A 21067-nucleotide genomic window follows, 5' to 3' on the forward strand; every position below is an offset into this window, starting at 1 on the left:
ACCCTGATGACAGAACGTCAAAAGAATTTCCCTTTTTTTTCAAACAAAAACATTTGTAATGACTTACAAAGGACTTGTTAGTTTTATACAAAATACTCGATCAGAGATGAGAGATGGAGGAGAGAGAGAGATAGATAGAACAGAGGGAAACGACATCAACTTCGAGAACACGGATTCTAATAACTCAACAGCTATTGTTTGGTCAATGATGGTTATCCAACCAGTAACAAAATTTCTAAACAATGTCCATGCAACGTCCATGCGACGTCCAAGACATCCATGTAAAGTTGTGAGAACGTTCATGCAAGGTCCATGTGCTTGTTGGGTTCTAAGATTGGTTTGGTGTTTAGTTATCGCAGTTTCATGATTTTTAGGGCGGCTTGAACGAACAGATAAACGAAATATTGGAAAACAGTTTTTTTTGGCACAAATGTCACCAATTTTTGTTAACCTATTAAACTTTTCTTCAGACGAACTAAGGAATAATAGTTTGTTTGTGGTGGTTGATGCTCGAAAAGTTAAGAGAGTATCCTACAAATATGCATGAAAATAAAGTAAAAGCGGACTATAGAAGGGTTTCATGTAGCTCTGTTATTATACATTTTTTAAATTCTAGCAACCAGGTTGCTAAGGCTCCAGCCCTGAAATTTTCCAATGTTTTTTCACTATCTCGTAAAGTAAAAGCTTTTTAGACAATCTAAGCTTGGCAAACGATAGCCCAATAACCCAACAACCATAAATATGGTATAATATCAGGAGTGCTCAGAGCAAATTTTTCAGAAAATATGCTAGAATGCTAAGAAACCTCAAGGCTGACCCGAAAATTGGAGTTGCTTATAAAAAATGTGTAGCATGTTAACATCAAAATCAGGTGCTAAGATAGTTAAGAAAATGTTTGATAATCGTATATCTCTGATAATCTCATTCTATAAGAATTTCAAGCTATTTTCTTTTGTCACTTGAACAAAATGTAGATTAACAGTGTTTAGAACGTCGTTTCGTTCATGTAGTAATTTCATTAGAGGTTGTCGTCTGATTGTAATTTACATAGTGATTATAATTTGTCTACATAATAATACCCGTCTCGTAATCCATGGGGTATTTTCCCAGCTGGCACACAACGTTGTTTTAATGTTCAAATAACGTTATTTTGACGTTATGAATGTCACATGGACGTTGTTTTGACGTTGTGTGTCGTCTGGGTTTGCTAAAGTACTCATTATTTTCAAACAGTTTCAAAGGGATGTAAATTTTGAAAACATAAATTGTAGGGGTATATATATAATACCCCTGTCTCAATCACCTCGGTGGGATGTCGATAACCTATGCAGGGGTCTTGTAGATAACACTGCTGGGTAAGAAAAGATACAGATCGAAACCTCGTTTACATTTTCAGTGTATTTATCTTCGCTGGATGTTGAGGAAAAAGCTAGTATCTTGTTTTATAAGAGTTTATAGTATAGACCATTTTACAGTCGCAAAGCGTAATGGGTAATCAGGACCACCACGCGCTAATGACGACTTACTATTGGTCCAAAGTTTTGATGAATTTTGAAGATTATTGCGTCTAGCCAACAGAAACTCGTTATGGAGGCGCAATCAGTCCTGATGACCCATGATCCATTTCGACTGTGAAATGGCCTATTGATAGATGAGGGGATAAGCAACATATTGGCATATTCAGTATCTTTGGAAGTTCATTTCATTCTAATGAAGGTTCGACAATTTTCCGCATTTTTACGTGATGTTTTTCACACTAAACAAGATCTTGACATTTTAATACAAACACAACCATAAAACAGTACAGTGTAATATCAACACCAGACTGTTTGGCGCTGACTGTGACATCCAAACGGAACCAAAACTCATCCGGTAAGAAGACCAGAGCGTAGGAGAGTTGTTATTTCCTTATTAGGTAAGACAGACCCGAAATAATTCAAGCACGCTCCATCAAGGAGGTGAAGGAAATTTCTAAGAAAGATTGTTAATTCCGTTTTAATAGATTATTCAAACAGTCTTGTATATGAAAAAAAGGTTAAGGTGTTTTTTGCCCTCTGAACTAAAATTTTTCGTTCACAAGTCTATGACGATTGTTTTATTTGGATCCGTTTTCACGATCAAGGGTCGACGCTCGCAAGTCATAAAAAAACGAACATAAGACAAGAAATCTCTCGAAGCTTTTCACACCAAAGTGGTAAAAGTCGGGAATAGTTTTTAGAGAGATCATCAAACTCTTTACAAGTGTGATCTTCGGATCCACAGAGACTCATCAATGTTGAGGAGCTCGATTACAAGCTCCAATTTGATTGGACTCTTCAAAGAATTGAACTGGATGGTCAGCCAATCAAAAGGGTTCTAGTTTATGTTTTACGGCAATTTTAATGTGATTTCAAAATGTTTGATCGAGTTCGTCTTGTTATCTTAGAACCTTACAGATCCTTAAAATTTGTTAAGAGATTAAACTGACATTTGACTTAGATCTAAAACAATTTTAACCATTTCATGTTTGATATGAATTATTTGAAATCTGGTTTGAAGCTCTTAAAGATGGTAATACAAATAGTAGTTTTAATATACTTTGCTATAGATTGCATGTTTTAATACTGTTCACGCAAAATCCGACTGAACTGGATTAGCGTGAACGGCTATTTTTGTCTATGTTTTGAATGAACTGCTAAAATAGTAGCTCGTATGTGTTCAAAAAGTTGTCTTTAGATGATGTTAGATGTGTTAGGGCTGTAAGAATTAGTTATATCTAGCTAGCATACAACGTTGTTATAACGTTCATTACTGTGAGGGAAGGGAGGGTACGGATTTGACGGTATAATGACATAAGCCCCCATTATGTCGGTACTAATTGGTACATGAAGAAAAATCCGGGGGGGGTAATAGGACAAAATGGGTTACGGGGATGCGCCGCTGGTCAGGGTACCTTTTTTAATCTCCACGAGTCCCTCGTAGGGTGCCTTTTTTTGGAAAATTTGGGGAAAATTAGAAAATTAGAGAAAATTTTGGAATTTCACTCCCATTCAAGGTCACGTTTTCGCCAATTTGCGCAGAATTTTTGGAAAGACGAGCCCCACGTAGGGTCCATTTTTCGAACCTCATTTCAGCATCATTTTTATTATACGTAAAAGGTCATGATGTTAATTCTATTCTATATAAAGTCAAGTTATTAGTTTTAGTGTAAATTTCTCAACATTGATCAAAGATATGATATGATCATGTGGTCAGAAAGGTCCGTCCCTTTTTTGTCCCCCTTTAGAAAGTAACAATGTATTGGGTGAATGTTTCAAAAATTTTGAGGATATCAATCGATAAACCTTCCGATAGGAAAATAAAAAAAATAACTTGATAAGACTCCTAGACAGTGTCCATATTCCGAAACAAATCACATAGTTGAGGTTTTTACAAAATTCCTTGTTTTCAAGTAGAAACCCCCTTAACCACTGAAAACCTTTTTATTATAGGGTTTTGTATATCTCTTATCAGACAACATAATATATTTGTAATACTTTGATTCTTTTTTCTAGCCAAACAGTAGAAGGGGGTCATTATGCGGCTAACATCCCCAGCTGGCACACAACTTTGTTTCAACGTTAATCTAACGTCAAATGGACGTCCTGAACGTTAGATAAACGTCGAAACAACGTTGTGTACCAGCTGGGTCACGTTTTAGTCTTCTGAAACTCATATTATATGAACCTAGAGTAGACAATAAAACTAAACATATATGACTCTATACAAAATATCCCAAAGTGTCGTCCCCAGGCTATTTTATGTAACAAAATTATAAACAAAAAATATTTTATCTATTTTTCAGGCTAGATAACATAACCTAGAGATACAAAAAGAAAGAAAGAATTTTCATTTCATTTCTGGTTTTTTGTTTGCTGGTTAGGAGGCAGTATTTATTTGGGTTGTGTATTAATCAAAAGGTGGTAGGTGTCAAGCAACTACCCAGGAAGTATCAAGCAACTACCACAAGGAAGGATGGAGTCCTCCACACTGGTCATTCTATTGGCTTGTATCGTATGTGCGGCAGCTAGATACGGTAGGAGACTTTCTTCAAATTACATCTGCAGTCTCCTTTAGATCACATGGGAACGATATTTATCTGAATCAAGTTATCAGTGAGGCCAGCAAAGCCCACCTGTTACCCCCTTAGTCTTCTAATTCGAGAAACTATTCAAGGTGCTAAGGTGGACTAAAGTTCTGTTAATCAGTTGTACGCTACTAAAGGTTGACGAAAGGGAGATAATTAACTTCAACAAAACCCAGCAAAAACACCCCCTGTCTCACAACGCCAGTGAAACTTTTCCCCACAGCGGGTGAAAACTTTCCATGGAAATCTCAATGGGGCTGAAATTGTAAGATTCTTTTCCCATCGGGGATAAAATTTTCGCCAAACTTTCCATCGGCGCTAGGTTCCAAGCAGTTCTCTGACACAGGGTTGGGCGGAGGGGTTACTTAGGCGAAAATGGGTGCTGAGTATGTGCGGACGGTAAAGGTCGGTTTTTAGGAAATTCATTTGAAAAAGTCTCTTTAAGGGTAGAGAGTTTTCAAAAATCGAAGAAAATTTTTCAAAAAGTCATTCTAAGGGTCACCTTTTCAGCAAAAATAAGGGTCGGTTTTTGGAGGTCCCATCCGCACATACCCCTCATCCGCCAACCCTAGTACCCCTCTACGGGGGTTGTAACAATTTGAGTAGCAAATTGAGTAGAACCATCAACATAGCTACGTAGTTCTTCCTTATATAAAATACTCTTTAACTTAATAAAATATAATCGATTGCTAGCTCAAGGGTCTCGTTTCACTATTAAGTCGATTAATACAAGATACGATATGTAGTAAAAAACGAGAGATGTTTGTATGTAAGAAACTTTAAGTGTTAAATTTTTTGTTTAGCCCACAAAATCTCCTTACAGAGAGCTTAAGGTTACCGAGTTTCCGGTTTGTTATATAAGTAAGCCTTTCTACAAAAGTTTGTCCCAAGTAGTAAAAGTAACTCTGGTGTTGCGAAAAGAACTTTCACCTAACAGACCGCGTGTTTTAAGTTCTAATTTTGGGAATAACCAGCAATCCCAGCTGGCACACAACGTTGTTTCAACGTTTATCTAATGTTCATAACGTCCATATAACGTTAGGTGAACGTTGAAACAACGTTGTGTGCCAGCTAGGGGGCAGCTGGGTTGGGAATAACCAACAATACTTAGGCCTTTTAGTCGGGGTAAAAAATCAACAATTTTCTTACCCGAACAATAGTTAACCGTTTTCAAAACTAAAAAGCCAAGTCTGATTTTTATTCTTTATCAACTATGGTGAGAATTTTACTTTCGGAAGCGCCGCTTAAAGAGCTCATCCGGAAAATGATGATGTGACAAATTCCGGTAGAACAGAGAAGCTCTATGAAAAAAGCTCGAGAGATAAAAGAAGAAGAATTGCTTAGGAATGATAGGTCACCACTTTGGAAATGCTTTATTCATGGTCACTTTTTTACAGTTTCCTGAGTATGTGCACCTGACAAGACCCCCCCCCCTCGAACAAGTGCGATGCTTGACAAGCCAAATGAGGTTTTTTAAATTGAGATTCAACAGGTGAATAAACTTTTTCAAGCCCTATCATATCGCAAAGTCCCTTTTTTTACCCCTTGGTGCCTTGGCGAGGTCTGAGCCCCAAAAAATGTTTTAGATTGTCATTGAAAGAAAGTGTTATTAACAGGGAAACATCTAATTGCTGTTGCAGAAGGTACTCAAAATTGATGATGGTGGAGAGGGTTTTCTCGTGCTATTACAGTTGACTCTCTAATTCGATCTTCAAGCGAGATCAAAAATTTTCTTCGAATTAGAGAAAAATCCGAATTACAGAGAGTAATTCATACCACTCTCCCCATCTGAGGGGACCAATGTTTCAAGTCGAATCACAGAAAAATTCAAATAATAGAGGTTCGAATTAGAGAGAGTCGATTGTATTCCTTTTATAGGAATAAATATTCTCTATAAATCATCATTGAGTACCTTCTCTTGGTAGCCGCCTTTTAATCATCATCACTGTTTAAGGGTCTGACAAAAGAAAGTCTTTATTCTTTATTATTTCAATTCGCGTGACTCGAGTACAGTATCCATTACATGAGACTGCAGAGTACGTACACGTACACAAACTATATAATAATATAAGGCTTCGAGGCCCAAAAATTTAAGAACATTCTAAGAACATTCTAAGGCTTTGGAGACTTAAAAACATGCATTTTCTTAAGAAATTACATCAAAATGCTCAAAAAATGCTGAAAATAAGAACATTTTAAGAACATTTTTAGGCTTCAAATCCAAAAAAACTTAGAACATCCGAAGGCTTCGAAAATGTTTGACGTTCTTATAAAAAAAAACGTGTATAGAGAAACATTTTTAACAAGTAAATACTTATCTCAAGGTTAATAAGGGTTCTCTTCGGAAAGGAATGTTAAGTGAACTATAAAACTAAAGTTCAAGTATCATAGTTATGTAGAAATGCGGTTGTGTGAAGAGAACTTTTGAGAGAGCTCGAAGCTTTATTGAAAACATTTTGATTTAAAATACACAGTAAACAGTGACCTAAAACATCTGAGTGATGAAAAAACAAACTCACATTTTGTCATTTATTCCCCTTATGCTCCTAATATTGTTTTGACGTCCGCCATATAAACTGAAATAGAAAAAGGTGTTTAGGAATTCCAATAAGTTGTCTGAAAGTATTCTCTATCGTAGCCGCCAATTGCCGCGCGGGAATTTTCCCCCTAAAGTCGACCCAATCCTTTTTGACAGCTTTTTCTATTGTCTATAGGTGCGAAAAAAGACTGGGACGGTTTTAGGGTGGTTAAACGGACAAAAAAATGCCTGCGCGGCAATTGGCGGCTACGGTCGAAAAGGTGTATTGAAAAGACGAAGCTTTCACTGGTTTTTAAAATATAAACATGTTAAACAGAAAGAATTTACTTTCCTAAAATCTTGAAACATCAAAAGTAATGAGGTCATCCGCTTGAAGTTGGGTTATTACAAATCTGAGTGAAAATATCAAAACATAAAAATGTTATTCTAAATGATCCATCAAGGAGCTCCTTCAAGTGGGCGAACAGTCACACAACAACAAACATAGAAATAATTAAAAATAAGAAGAATTTTGAACTGTAACCTATTCGCCAGACTCGGTGTAATTTTTCCTTTGGGAACCGTCCACATAGCACGTACGCACTAAAATGTCGAAAATCGAGTACCCCCTCCCCCTGTACGCAAGCGTACGCAAATGGCTATACCTCCTGATAAGTACGTACTTTTTCATTCACCCCCCTCTCCCCCTCGGCTGAAGAAAATTTCGAATTCAAATAGTTTGGTTCGGACCTTTATTTCATACATGAAACACAATGTTTATTAAAAAAACCTTTTCTTTTCTTTGATGCGTATAAGAAGTGTAAAAGTCGACAAAAAAACAAGAAAAAAAGTGCTATGAAAAAATATTCTCCGCGTACGTACATTTTCCTTTGACCCCTCCCCTGCCCCTGTACGCAAGCATACGCTTTTGAGAAGACCCCTCCTCCCCCTTAGTACGTACGTACTATGTGGACGGCCCCTTGGTTAAAATGGACGTAAAACTTCCTAGTAAGCGAGAAAAATATCTTACAATTAGCTAACACCTATCTTCAATGGTATGTGCAACTCGGAGAAATTAGGTAATTGATAAAATTTATAGGTACGTTTAAAACTTCTATATCACGTGGTTTATTTTAGAATACAGGTTTTTTTAATGAGCAAACTATAAAGGTTTCGATGTCCAAAATATTAAGAACAAGTTAAGAACATTTTAAGGTTTTGCGAAAAATTTTTTCAAGAAATTGCAAAATAAATAAACTTAAAATGGTGGAAACAAAATGATTTTAAAACACTCAGGTGAATCTACTGAATGCACTGTTTATGGGTAATTTTGAATGACCGGGGGATCAACTGATGCTTGTCCGGGGGGGGGTAAGATCTGTTGTCCGGGGGTCATAATTCACTATGTCCGTGGGGAGGTAAATTTCCAAAAACGACATATATAAAACAAATATCCTCCAACCTCCATATTCAAATTTTTTCTGGAAAAGCCCAATGCTCTTCTAAAACAACGTCATTTTTTCTCTTCTGTTCCAGAGGTGAATCTATTGAACGCATTGGAAGTTGACGAAAGCAGATCAGGTGTCCAATCAATCGATGGACGATACAGAGCATATCAATTTTATATGTACGCCGAAGAAATCAAAGCTGAGAAAGAAGCACGTGATGAACTTATCCGTGATTTCATCCGAGATAAAGAATTTGTATTTATTGCTAATGTTAGACATGATAAAAGCACAGCTAGTACTTTGTTTTCCATGATGACTGAAAGCGGGAAGATCAAATTCAGTATCTGGATTGATGCTGATGGAAAAAAAATTGGAATCAGAATGCACAATAGAAACGCAGGTATGTTTTTGTCAATGTTCAATTAAAATAAAGCTTCTCTAATTCTTGGTGAATTTAGGGTGTTTTCCACTGACGGCTTAAGCTCACTGGATTAATGCAACTTTTTCATAAAAGGATGACTAGCCCAAACTATTCATATAATTCTTGGATGAGAGAAACATAAACGTGTAACCATCTCTTTTCATCCACAACTTATATGAATAGTTTTGGGTTATTCAGCGTTTTATTATTCTGTTAATCCTGTTAGCTTAATCCGCCAGTGCACCCTTGGGGACTTTGTTTCTAATGTCGACAGGCTAAACTGCGCCATTTCTTTAAAGAACGAGAGGTACTCTCAGGTTCCCAATAGCCGTCCCCCTCGCTAATTAATATTTCGAAAATTTTCCACCCAGGACATTCTTATTCCAACCCTCCCCCCGCTTATTAATTTTTGAGAGAATGTTTTTGAAAGTTCCCTCTTTTGTCTGGTGTAGATTAGCCTCCTTTAAAAAATATTTCCCCCAGGAGGAGTATCCATAACGTGTAAATGTAGCCTTAGTGATACTTAATTTTAAACGAAAAAGGGAGTCAACCTTTAAAATAAAAGTAACAACAAATGCAGTCCAAGTCTCATTGAAAATCAATGAAGATTTGTAGCAGTGATATTTTAGCCCAGCTGGCACACAACGTTGTTTCAACGTTCATCTTAGATTCATCGAGATTTTCCAGATTTTTATCATTTTTCATTCACATTTTTTCAAATCTGTCACATGTGTTCTTTTATAGGAAAGAAATCCATTACCTTCCGTAACGTTCCCATCAAACAAAGCAACTGGCACCGAGTCGTTATCCGATTCGAAGATACGGACACGTCAAAACCAACTGTAACCCTATACGTTGATTGTATGGAAGTTGATAAACAAAGCTTTGATGTCTCTATGAAAGAAACATTCATGGAAGACAGCTTGAACTCCGAACTCAGATTGAATCAATACCAAAGCATCTCTGGCAAAGACCCTTTGAAATTTATCGTAAGTTAATACATCAGTGGTTGTAATTTTTCATCTTAAACGGAAAATTAGCCTATAATAGACGTCTTTATTTCTACGCTGTAACGTCTATTCCACTTTGCGTTTTTTTCGAATATTTTGAGCCCAGGTTTTCAATTTTTTGACTTGAACTTTCGAAGCTCCTGAAGCAGTGAAAAACTCGAATTCGCGTCAAAGCACTTGAAAGGCTTCTATTTTACAAAAATCATTAAAGTGGAACTCACTAAGAAACGGAATGAAAAATCCCGGTTTTGGTGCGGTGCTCGCTTACGGAAAATAGGATTTACACACAAATAGGCAGTCCCGGATTTTTCAAATTTCACATACTGCGCAAGAGCTTCGAAAGTTTAAAAGTGACGTCAAAAAGATTGAATGTTTGGAACACCAAAAGCTGGCCCAGTCGCAAAGTCATCGCATTGATGAAAGATCCTGCCTGAGTTTGCTTTGAGAATTTCAGCAGTTGCCTAATAGAATTGCCCTTTATTCGTCCTCGATTTCAGGCTTGAAATGTTCTTTTTTGTATCCTTTATATAGGGTGGTTTACAAGATATTATGTTTTCGTTCACAAGAAAATATAAATTCTACATCGATCCAAAATGGTGTCTTAACATGGATGTGCAAGGTACTTCTGGTAAGCGCATCAAAACATAAATATTGTTATATCAAATTTATGTTTTTTTTAATGTTTTCTACGGGAAGAACCCGGTTTTTACAAGTAGTGGCAAATTTTATACAACTTTTGTCTAGTTCAAATTTGCCACTACTATGGCTAAAACCGGGGTATTTCCGTAGAAAACATTACGTCATGAATATCATGAATTTCAGGATCACACATAAAAGGACCTTCTGGCCCTCGAGCTCCAACCCTGAACCTAACTCATACTAGAGATATTGGAGAAGCACGGAATGATAGATAGGGGAAAATAGGATCGTCTTTGAGGTTTGTTTTTCCGGCACTGATATGAAGGAGAATTTGCTCTGAAAGGGGTTTTATTCGAATCTTTCTTTAATTCGAACTAGTTCTCAGTCCCCGTCAGAGGAAACCCCTCGTAAAATGCTTTCTATAATTCGAATCTCTGTTATTCAAATTCGAATTAGAGAGAGGTAACCAAACCAAAATTACTACTAAACTAAATAAACTAAAGTACAATGATAATCGATTTCTTTTTACTTTCAGGGCTCAGAGCTCACCAAGATCCGCGCGTAGTGGGAGGAAATAGTGGTTATTATGGCAAAGATATTGCTGATATCCAATCTGCTGTCAAAAATATGCAATTCCAAATGGCAGCCCAAGTAAGTACTTTGCAATTATTACTATCAACTACCTACTCAATTACCAAGGCAAACCCTTTCGGAAAAGCAAATTTTCATTCCGTTAGCAGTCAAACCCAGCTTTACCGGCCAAGACTCAGCTGAAGCGGTCGTCAAAAAGCAAAAAAAATCCCTCAAGCTTAAAAGTTTCGTTTAAATCTTCAAAGTTTCAGTAGTCGGACTCAATGAAAACTGCCAGTGAAAACAAAAAGCTTTACTATATTGTTAAATTTTTGATTTGAATTAGATGTGCTTGTTGGAAAGATATTTATGAGTAAAAAAGATTCTAAAAAAAATTGAAAATGAAGATGGTGATCTAATGGAAATTACTTTAAGGAACTAATTTTGTCGACAACGCATTTCATTCTCGCTAAAGTTAAAAAAATTGTTGCTTCTCTTTAGATACTCTGCATACTAGGAGACTTGAAACGAAACAAGGTAGAATATGGTATTAAATCTAACTTTCTCATAATAGGTCAACGAAATCCGATGGATCCGAAAATGGATTCAACAGTGTTCCGAATGTAAAATCGGAGAAGGAAAAGCAGCAAATCTTACAGATCGTGTTTGTACAGTTGGAAAATGTGCAAGTGATGCTAATTGTAATGAGCTCGGAAACGGTCGACATGAGTGCGAAGTAAGGAAACTTTTTACAAATGTCACCACGGCATTGATTTACTCTTAGGTTCCAAATAAACGTCCCCCCGTTTGTTAATTTTAGAAAATTTTCCAACCCTTCCCGGACCTTATTAGGACCCCCTCCCCCGTTCATTAATTTTTAAGAATTTGTTCAGCTTTCAAAGAGAAGGTCCCTTATCTGCTCTAAATAGCCTGATTTTAGCCTATATTTACCTTTATTTTGGGTTTTCAAAAGTACAATTTCTAACCCCGGCAATAAGCCCCCCGTTTATTAAAATTTTGAAAATCCTCCCCCGTTTATTAAAATTTTGAAAATCCCCCCGTTTATTCGAACCCCTCCCCCCGTTTATTTGGAACCTAAGAGTAATGACAATCCTACGTTACCTTAAGGTTGTTAAAATCGACGTTAATTTAAAGTTTTATGTGGAAACCTGGGTTCTAGAGTGAATACAGAACTTTCAGCTGATGAGATTTTTATATTTTTGATGGAAAGCATTTTTAGAACATCTTTTTGGTGCGGCCTACGGAAATGATTTTCTTTTTTATTCATGTAGTTCAGCCACTGTATATGCACGCAAGGAGCATTGTGGTCTAGTTGTCTAAAGCGTCACTTACCCAGCCGGCTCGTCGGGAACCGAGAAAATAATCGAACGACTCTTTAAAAGTAGTGATTAACTTCCAGCGGATTTTATTAAAACTACTTCTTATTCATAAAAAATTATTTAATGTCTCAAGAGACATAATCACCATGATAATTATATTTGAATACGAGGCAAGTGACGTGACGTGCCATGGTATCAGCCCCCCCCAGAAATCTGAAGGGCGCCTAGGCCAGGTTAGTAGAGGGGGGCTAATGCCTTGCAATTCTTTGGGGTTACCTATTCATTAAGGGTACCTAGCTGTCTTGATGGAGGCTCTTGGGGCTGGTTATATCTTCCAAATCGAATATTTCAAAATATTTCAAATTATTGAATTTTTTTACCCCAGCACCTAGTTTCCCATCCAATTTTTCTTTCGTTTCCCATCACGCCATCTTTTGCTATATTTTTCTAATGTGATTGTTTTGATTTACAGCCGCCATCTTTATAGCATAACGACAAAGCTTATTAGCAGGCGTTCATGCGTGAGCATGATTCTAGGAATGACAAAAGAACAAAAAGTGTCAATTCAAAGAAATTATCTGCTGAATAGGGGTACCTAACTCAAAGCAATTTTTCGAGGGGACCTAACTCGTTGGGGGCACCATGCTCAATGGGGGCACCTAAAAAGTGGGCTGAAACCATGGTGACGTGACGTAATTTATGAAAAGGTCTATTCTATTCTATTCAAAGTATCTACAGTTGACTTTATCTCATTCAAAAGTATTTCATCCTTTCCCCCTTCTAGTGCAAAACAGGGTTTGCTGGAAATGGAGAACTTTGTGCTAAAGATACTGACAAAGATGGTATCCCAGACAATGAGATTCAATGTGAAGGAAAGAAATGTAGAAAAGATAACTGTCCAACTTTCCCCAACTCTGGACAAGAAGACGCCGACAAAGATGGCAAAGGTATGAGATCTGGGTTCGAGGTTGGCAAATTTAAATTTTCATTTAGAAAGTTATGATCATTGAGTTTCAAGCCCGACGGGCTAGAGGCGAGACTCCTGGATAAGAAATTAAACCACTTATTTCCCACCCAGATCGCCCGCGCGTAGTTTCTACACAAACGCTGGATTGAAACTAAAATCTCTCGCTAGATTTCAAAAAATACATTCTTCAAAAACAAAGGAACCGCTAGGTACAATCCGTCGTCATGATTATGGCGCGTTCTATGCGCGTTTTGGATGGGAAATAAGTTGCTTCAATTAAAGGGTTAAAGTTTCGCCTCTAGCCCTTCGGGCTTAAAACTCAATGGTTATGATCTCATATAGCGGGCCATTCCTATTCGAAGTTGGAAAATTGGAACGTTAGATACCTCTATTTTTCATGTTTGTTAAGTTACTTGATTTGGAAGCAAACGTTCGAATCTGAGCATGTGATCTTATACACAAATCAAAAGTTTGTATCCATAATGGATGAGCTACGTAACTTAACAAAACATGAAGTACTTCTATGTAGAAGGACATAACGGTAACAGATCATTCCGATTCGAGATAAAATCATCTCAGTGGTACCAGGATTATAAGAGAGGTGCTTTGTTTTCCTTATTTAAATTTGAGAATAATATAAATTTAAGGACGTTTTTCTTGGGTGTATTTTGATTAAATTTAAGATTCGGTACAGACTCTTTATTTGTGAGGTCGATAAACACACATTTAAGGAAATTTTTCTTGGGTGTATTTTGATTAAATTTAAGATTCGGTACAGACTCTATATTTGTGAGGTCGGTATGTCAGTCAGTATGCAAAGGTGGTCCTCAAATGATTTAAAAATACTTTGACAATATTTAAAATATTGAAAGTTATTGATTGATTTTAAGTGCATATCACTTAGCTGTTAATTTTGAATGATATGTGTTTATCGGTAAAAAATTTGTCGGAAAAAACTTTCCGTCGTTAAAAAGTGACGAAATTATTGGCAAGTGACGGATTTTTTGATGACGAACATTTCTTGCCGGCGACTTTTTTCACCGACGAATTTTCTAACGATAAGGTAATCATTTTCTCATCCCCAGGTGATGCTTGCGACGAAGATGATGATAACGATGGAATATTAGACGAAGACGATAACTGCCCATTTGTCGCCAATCCCAACCAAAACGACGCCGACGGTGATCGCAAAGGAGATGCTTGTGATAATTGCCCCAACACGCCGAACAATGATCAACGTGATAGCGATGAGGACGGAAACGGAGATGCATGCAGTCGAGACAGTGACGGCGATGGTAAATTTTATTGTTTTGAGCATGAGGGATTTAGTTTTGTTTCACCTTAGATTTTGGCACCTTAGATTTTTGCTGTATTTAGGACGATAGAATCTAACTCTACTTTTTCATGGCTTCCACAATGCACTTTAATGAAACTTTAATATATTATTGGTACAAAGAAATTTGCATAAAAGCCACGTAGGAAATATGTAGGAATAAACTACCTTCTATGGTGATTTGGTGCCTTGAGCTATTATACCAATGGTAAAAGGTCGGTTCCATTCCCAGAAACATAAGTGCCAATAGACTAGAGTCTACTTTTGGCTGAACTTTGCTTTTTGATAATTTTTTATGACGCTGAGTCCAGTGAAGTAGACTAGGAGCGTTTGGCGAGGTCGCCATTTTGAAAAAAAAACTAAAACTACTTGGAGTTGAAAGATATAATCAAAAATGAGAAACAAACATCAATAACAGATTTGCAATCCCTTATTCTCAAATAAAAACATTGCTTCGTACTGTTTTTACCTTCCAAAAACAACTAAAATCTGGCGGACTGTTTTACAGTCCGCCTAAGCAAAAGCATATTACCATATACTACCGGGCCACTTAATCGCGCCATCCAGTCTATAAAAAAGCTTTAAGTGGACCCCGGGCTAAAGTACCAATAGCTTTTACCGGCCCACCTTTTTATTCTTGACACAACCTGTCACTAATTTGTGTGCTGTAAGCGATGCAGAAACGATTGAAAGTAATAAAATATAATCAACGAAAATCTCGAATCTCCATGCATCAACACATCATATCTAGTCACAGCAGCAGCAGTATATGCTTGCTTACCCGAGCCGCACTGATGCACCTGGGAAAGACGAAACACGTATCTGCTGATATCATAGGCGTAGCAAGATACCCTGTAAAATTTACGAGGGAGTGCAGACGTTTATGACATATTCATTATCTTTTGATAAAACAAAGACAATAATTACAGTGTCGTAAAAACTGCTCTCATCCATAAATTTTGCAGGGTATCTCGCTACGCCTATGGATAGATAATCTCCATCTATCTATCACCTATCAACTTCAAAATTCAAAACAACACGACTAATTCATCGCTCTAATGACGATGCTCTAATTTTCATCTATCTATCATTTTAGGCATCCGTGACAAAAGTGACAATTGCCCACGTGTTTCGAACATTGACCAATTAGACGAAGATGGTGACTCAGTGGGAGATGCTTGTGATAACTGTAAAACGAAATACAATCCAACACAAGAAGACACTGATAAAGATGGAGTTGGTGATGTATGTGATTCTGGCAACGATCTGTGAGTTGATTTTTCATTTGATTCAAAGGAAAAGATTCAATAAATTCAATTCGAAAAGCTGTAATTTCTCACAATATTTTATGCAAAGAAATACTGTTAAGGTTCTTGGTAAATGAAAAACTTGGTAAATGAATGTAAATGGGTTAGCAAATATGACATTTGAGATGGATTTGGTACCATTCTGATACAAGAATAATGGGGAAGTATACCAGGCATTATTATAGGTATATTAGGCAGTGGAGTTGCTTACATGTTTAGAGCTTGGTTCAGTACTGTAGCTTAACTTAAAAGCCATGCCTCTGACAGCCTAAACAATACTGTCAGATGTGTCACAAGCACAATATACGATAAAAAATATCAGAGATGTCTGAGAAGCACCGTGATTCACCTATCCTAGAAAAGGGAACCGTACTGGCAAAATTACTTTCTCTCTTCTCTCTCTTTTTTATTGTTACTGTTAGTGTTAGTCAAGTTATTTCTTCTTTGTCCCCTTTCAGTGACAAGGACGGTATTCAAGATGACAAAGACAATTGTCCATACGTTCCCAATGCTGATCAACTGGATTCTGACAACGATGGAGATGGTAAAAGGAATTTACATTAAAGAATTTTTCCCTTCAAACTCCATGAAAAGATTTCTCTGTTCATTTGTTTAGTTTCGAAGAAGAAGGGTAACTGTTGGCAAAGGCAAAGCTTGTCGTGTCAGACGGAACAAATTATCCCAAAGTTTTCAGATTTTTTAAATTTCAAAGAGACGGTAGCACTCTGAACATAGAATAAATCAGTCTCAATGGTGTACTAGAAGACAAGTGTCGAATGAAATGACGATTCTTGTAATTTGATTGAAGCCCCAAATGATTTAACACAAATTTCAAGAACTTAAGGAAGAAAGCGAAAAAAGAAACTTCTGATGAATAATGCACACATAGGATGGATAAGGAAGGATTTGATATAAAAGCATGCAAAAGAATAATGGTCAAGTAAACAAAGTTAAAACTTTTTGAACGACAAATATTGAATCTTTACTTCAGGTGATGCTTGTGACGATGATGATGATAATGATAAGATTGTTGATGGTGATGATAATTGCCGAATCATTCCAAACCCTGATCAAAAAGATTCTGACAGTAAGTGACACTCCTTTAACTCTTTAACTTTAAAGTCGATAATAAATTGCCTTTAACATAGAAGTGAGGCTGGAAATATCATGAATATCCAAAGCAAACTGACAGTCGATATTTAAAGAGGATAGGAGTCGACTATCTACGAACTGAGCGGAACAGTGGAAAAAGCGGGGATTCGAACCGGGAACCCCTAGTTTCAGAAGTTGACGCCTTTAATACCATTTAATACCATTCAGCCATTACTTTCAATAAATAATTTTGCGTTTGAACTTTCGCTAATCAATGTCTGTGCTACCTATCTGAATCAAGAGTTGTGAACTGTTTCGATGAGACACATGGAAAACACAAAAAATTCATCCAAACTCTACATGTATTTCTATCATTATTTGTTTGGGTGAACAAATCAACACAAAAAGTGCCCATTGCCAAAGAATGAGCTTCCATTAATTCTACATGTATTTCTACACAAATTCATCTTAATTTGTTTTTCTAGGCAATGGCATTGGTGATGCTTGTGACCCAGATTTTGATGGAGATGGTAAGACCAAAGGAGATGTTTGTCCAGAGAATCCCAACATTCAAAACACAGACTTCAACAACTACGTTCATATCATGTTGGATCCTATTGGATCATCACAGGTTGATCCTGAATGGGAGGTCTTGAACGAGGTAAAGTAATTGGGCTCTTCCAGAAAAAATCCGTTCATGGAGGGTGGAGGATATTTTATTTTTTTCATGAATTACCCCTGGACATTTTGATTTTTAACCCCCTGGACACGGGTTATACCCCTGGACAAACATCAAATCAACCCCGTGGACACAAAAAATTACCCCTGGAAATTGGAATTTACCCCCTGGACATTGCAATTTTTTGGTATTTTTTCAATACCCCTGGACAATTCATCCTCCACCCCCCATGAACGGATTTTTTCTGGAAGAGCCCATTCAACTGAAATTTTCTACTAAAAACACTTCTATTACTATTGAGAATATCCCAGACTTTCCATATTTTTATAAACATTGATTGATAAATTTTATCGAGCCATAAGTAAACATGAGAATAACTGAAGCTGTAAACCCATGATTTTAAATTTACCATTTCACAATATAATTCTTTTTAAACAGGGTGCTGAGTTGAAACAATGGAGAAACTCTGATCCTGGAATTGCTGTCGGTAAGAATCTCAATACAACAGCATCTCTATCACCTAAAACTTTAATATTGAATGACCAGGAATGACCATAGAAAAAACCTCAGTGCTTTTTATAACTGATATGGATTTGTAATTGTCAGAGATAGATGAAAAGTCAAATATCTATATCTAGAGTAATGGCAGTAACTCGCTCGAATATTTATGAAATCGACCCAGGTTAGCTCGAATGAGTACAGGGTGTTTTGCCTGAGACAGAAAGAGGATTTTAAACAGCAAATTAGTACATATTCCTGAAACTTTTGTGGATCATGTAGAGTTTTGAGACGTAATGTCTCTTTAAATACTTCACTGAGACGGAAATTCGTCTGAAACAGAGGAACCTTTAAAACTGAGCATTTTCTAACATTATTATTTCCCATCCATAGGCACTCAACGATTCAGTGGAGTCGATTTCTCTGGAACCTTCTACATTCATGACGACAAAGATGATGACTTCGCTGGATTCGTGTTTTCTTTACAAGACAGCAGTAATTTCTATGCTCTCATGTGGAAAAAAGATAAACAAACATATTGGTATGAAACACCATTTAAAAGTGTTGGACACCCTGGTATTCAACTTAAAGCTGTCAGCTCAAAAACTGGACCTGGTGAATACATGAGAAATGCGTTGTGGGATCATAAATCAATCCCATCACAGGTAAGCACTCATTTCTGTTGCATTGGAAATTTATTTGAATAAACGCCTCTGGGGTTTATTAATTTTTTTGGATTTTAGGAAAGGCGTTTATTCGAGGGGGCGTTTAAAAGAAGGGGGGTTTATTCGAAGTAATACAGCATACAAAAAGTATTCTTTTGTGTATTTACAATAGACAAAAATTACTGACCATACAGTAGAATTTCAGAATGATGTTTCAGCTATTCATATCTTCAAAAGGGAAAAAAATGACGATGAGTTAAGTTTTCACTAGAGAAAAAAGTAGTAATGTTTGTCGATGGTCGATCTCGTTACAATTTTCATATTTCACCTTTTTTTCAGACCAAAATTGTATGGGCTGATCCCTTAAAGAAAGGATGGGTACCAAAACGTTCATACAGATGGGAGTTGATTCACAGACCTTCTATTGGTCTCATCAGGTAAAGAGAAGGTTGCTGAGGAAGTTAATGTGGACAAATACTATGAATGATACATTGTCAATAAGAAACAAAAAGTTCTTCTGACAATAACAAAACAACAGTTATCCAAAGGATTTATTAGTAGTAAAGCTGTTAATAAAGCGTTTCAACAATCTTGCAAGGAGTGTTCCTTTGACAGAAAATATTTTTTGAAAAACCGGTTTTTAACTACAGTAACAGCCAAAGACAAATTCTTGCACCAAAATCATCAGCTAGATAAATTAAAACACAATTGAATTAATAAGGTTTCATACAATTCTTATTTCTCAGAATCAAGATTATGGACGGAGAAGAATTAGCTAGTGACACTGGATACATCATTGACCACCAATTGAAAGGAGGGCGTGTTGGAGTTTTAGCTTTCTCGCAAAAAGAAATTGTTTTCTCTGACCTTCAATACAAATGTAACGGTAAGAGCTTGCCCAGCTGGCACACAACGTTGTTTCAACGTTATTCTAACGTTCACAACGTCCATTTAACGTTAGATTAACGTTAAAACAACGTTGTGTGCCAGCTGGGTGGTTTTATTCTTATTTTGTTTAATCACAACTTTTTACATAAAAACCTATTGTAGAGGAACTTATTATGTGAACACTAGAATTGGTATTGGACTGAAAAAAGTACCAAATCCTGTTTTCATGCACAACTGTTTGGTATTCTTGTTATCCCCTAAACATGTGGCAAAGGCATATATATGTGTTTTGTTTTTCTTGTAGAGGGTGCTTATCTTCTCCTCGTAGATTGCTCGATAAGTAAATAGAGCGTTTTTATAATAAAGAGTTGACACAATATCTAAGTTTCAAACTCGGAGTTTCATGGTGCTCAGGCACCAATCATCAGTGAAATGAGATATGTTTTGTTTTTCATGATATTTGAAGCCATACTTTTAACATTTATATCAATGTTCTATTTTCTAGAAAAAACACCAGAGGATTACAAACCAAACCTACCAAACTAAATATGACAACAATATTCTTCTGGCAGTGAGTTGACCAAGGAAGTTAACAAAACCAAAAACATCAATCATTCAAATACAAAAACAAATCTTGAACAAACAAACACGTATAGAATAGATAAAGTAGGAGCATTATAAACAAAACCTTCTTGTTTGAAAAATAAAGAGGAAGAACATATAATGGACTCATGGCAGAGCTAGAAACACGACATATTGACAGTTGGAAAGCTTGGGATTTCAGAAATTGTAGATCTTGAAAACTACAAGAAGACATAAAGACATTGAGTAAGAAAGTGTAAAAATGTATTTAAGACTTAAATAAATGCTAATGAACATCTAATATTCAAAACAATTTCAAAATTTTAAAATTTTCTCTTTGAGATTGATTTAAATGCAAATTTGTAAGAAAATGAAATACTAGAGCCAATACCTTTGCAGAAAGTCAAAGCCAAAAGGTGCTCCCGAATAAGTCTCTAAGTTGTTAAGTTGTAATGGAAACTCAAGGTATGTTAACTAGAAAATCTTTAAAAACATAAAAAATATTTAGAATTTTTTCATTTTATGAGAAAAATATTGTACCCTTTTTTTGTTATATTTTTTATTGGTATGTAATAATTATTCTTTTTTGTCGTAATTCTACGACTGTATATTTTAAAAAACTCTATAGAAATATTTTTTGTTCTCAATTTTTGTTTCAATATTTTAGCTTTTTTTTGTTTTATTTTAGTTTTCTTTTGTTTAGTTTACGTGCACAAATATGCTAAAATATATAATAAAGAAAAAACTATGAGCCACAGTTATCATGCTTTTAATGAGAACATTCTATACCTCATACTGTAAGTTGGTCTAATGTCGACATCCCCCTTCTAATTTTGATACCCTTCTTTAAAGATAGGAATAATTGGAAGGTCAGAATCGCTGATGGAAACTATTTTTCTTTGCCTAGCAATCAGAGAGGAAAATATCTTTTGTCTTTTGTTTAGTTTACCTGCACAAATATGCTAAACTATATAATAAAGAAAAAACTATGAGCCACAGTTATCA

General features: G+C 36.1%; 1 protein-coding gene across 1 annotated transcript; it reads left to right on the plus strand.

Moving 5' to 3' along the window:
* The first annotated feature begins 3802 nt into the window (after positions 1-3802).
* LOC136800180 (cartilage oligomeric matrix protein-like) lies at positions 3803-20810 on the plus strand. Its single transcript, XM_067056798.1, has 17 exons — positions 3803-4054; positions 8160-8471; positions 9237-9481; positions 10034-10130; positions 10677-10792; positions 11286-11447; positions 12836-12998; positions 14104-14313; positions 15448-15619; positions 16117-16202; positions 16650-16745; positions 17236-17411; positions 17868-17916; positions 18321-18592; positions 18932-19029; positions 19339-19478; positions 19986-20810. The coding sequence occupies exons 1-17, from the start codon at positions 3994-3996 to the stop codon at positions 20024-20026; spliced, it is 2496 nt and encodes an 831-aa protein (XP_066912899.1). The 5' UTR covers positions 3803-3993; the 3' UTR covers positions 20027-20810.
* The last annotated feature ends 257 nt before the right edge of the window (positions 20811-21067 follow it).

This window comes from Clytia hemisphaerica, unplaced genomic scaffold, assembly GCF_902728285.1.
Source record: "Clytia hemisphaerica strain Z4C2 unplaced genomic scaffold, Clytia hemisphaerica genome assembly, whole genome shotgun sequence".
Lineage (NCBI taxonomy): Eukaryota > Metazoa > Cnidaria > Hydrozoa > Leptothecata > Clytiidae > Clytia > Clytia hemisphaerica.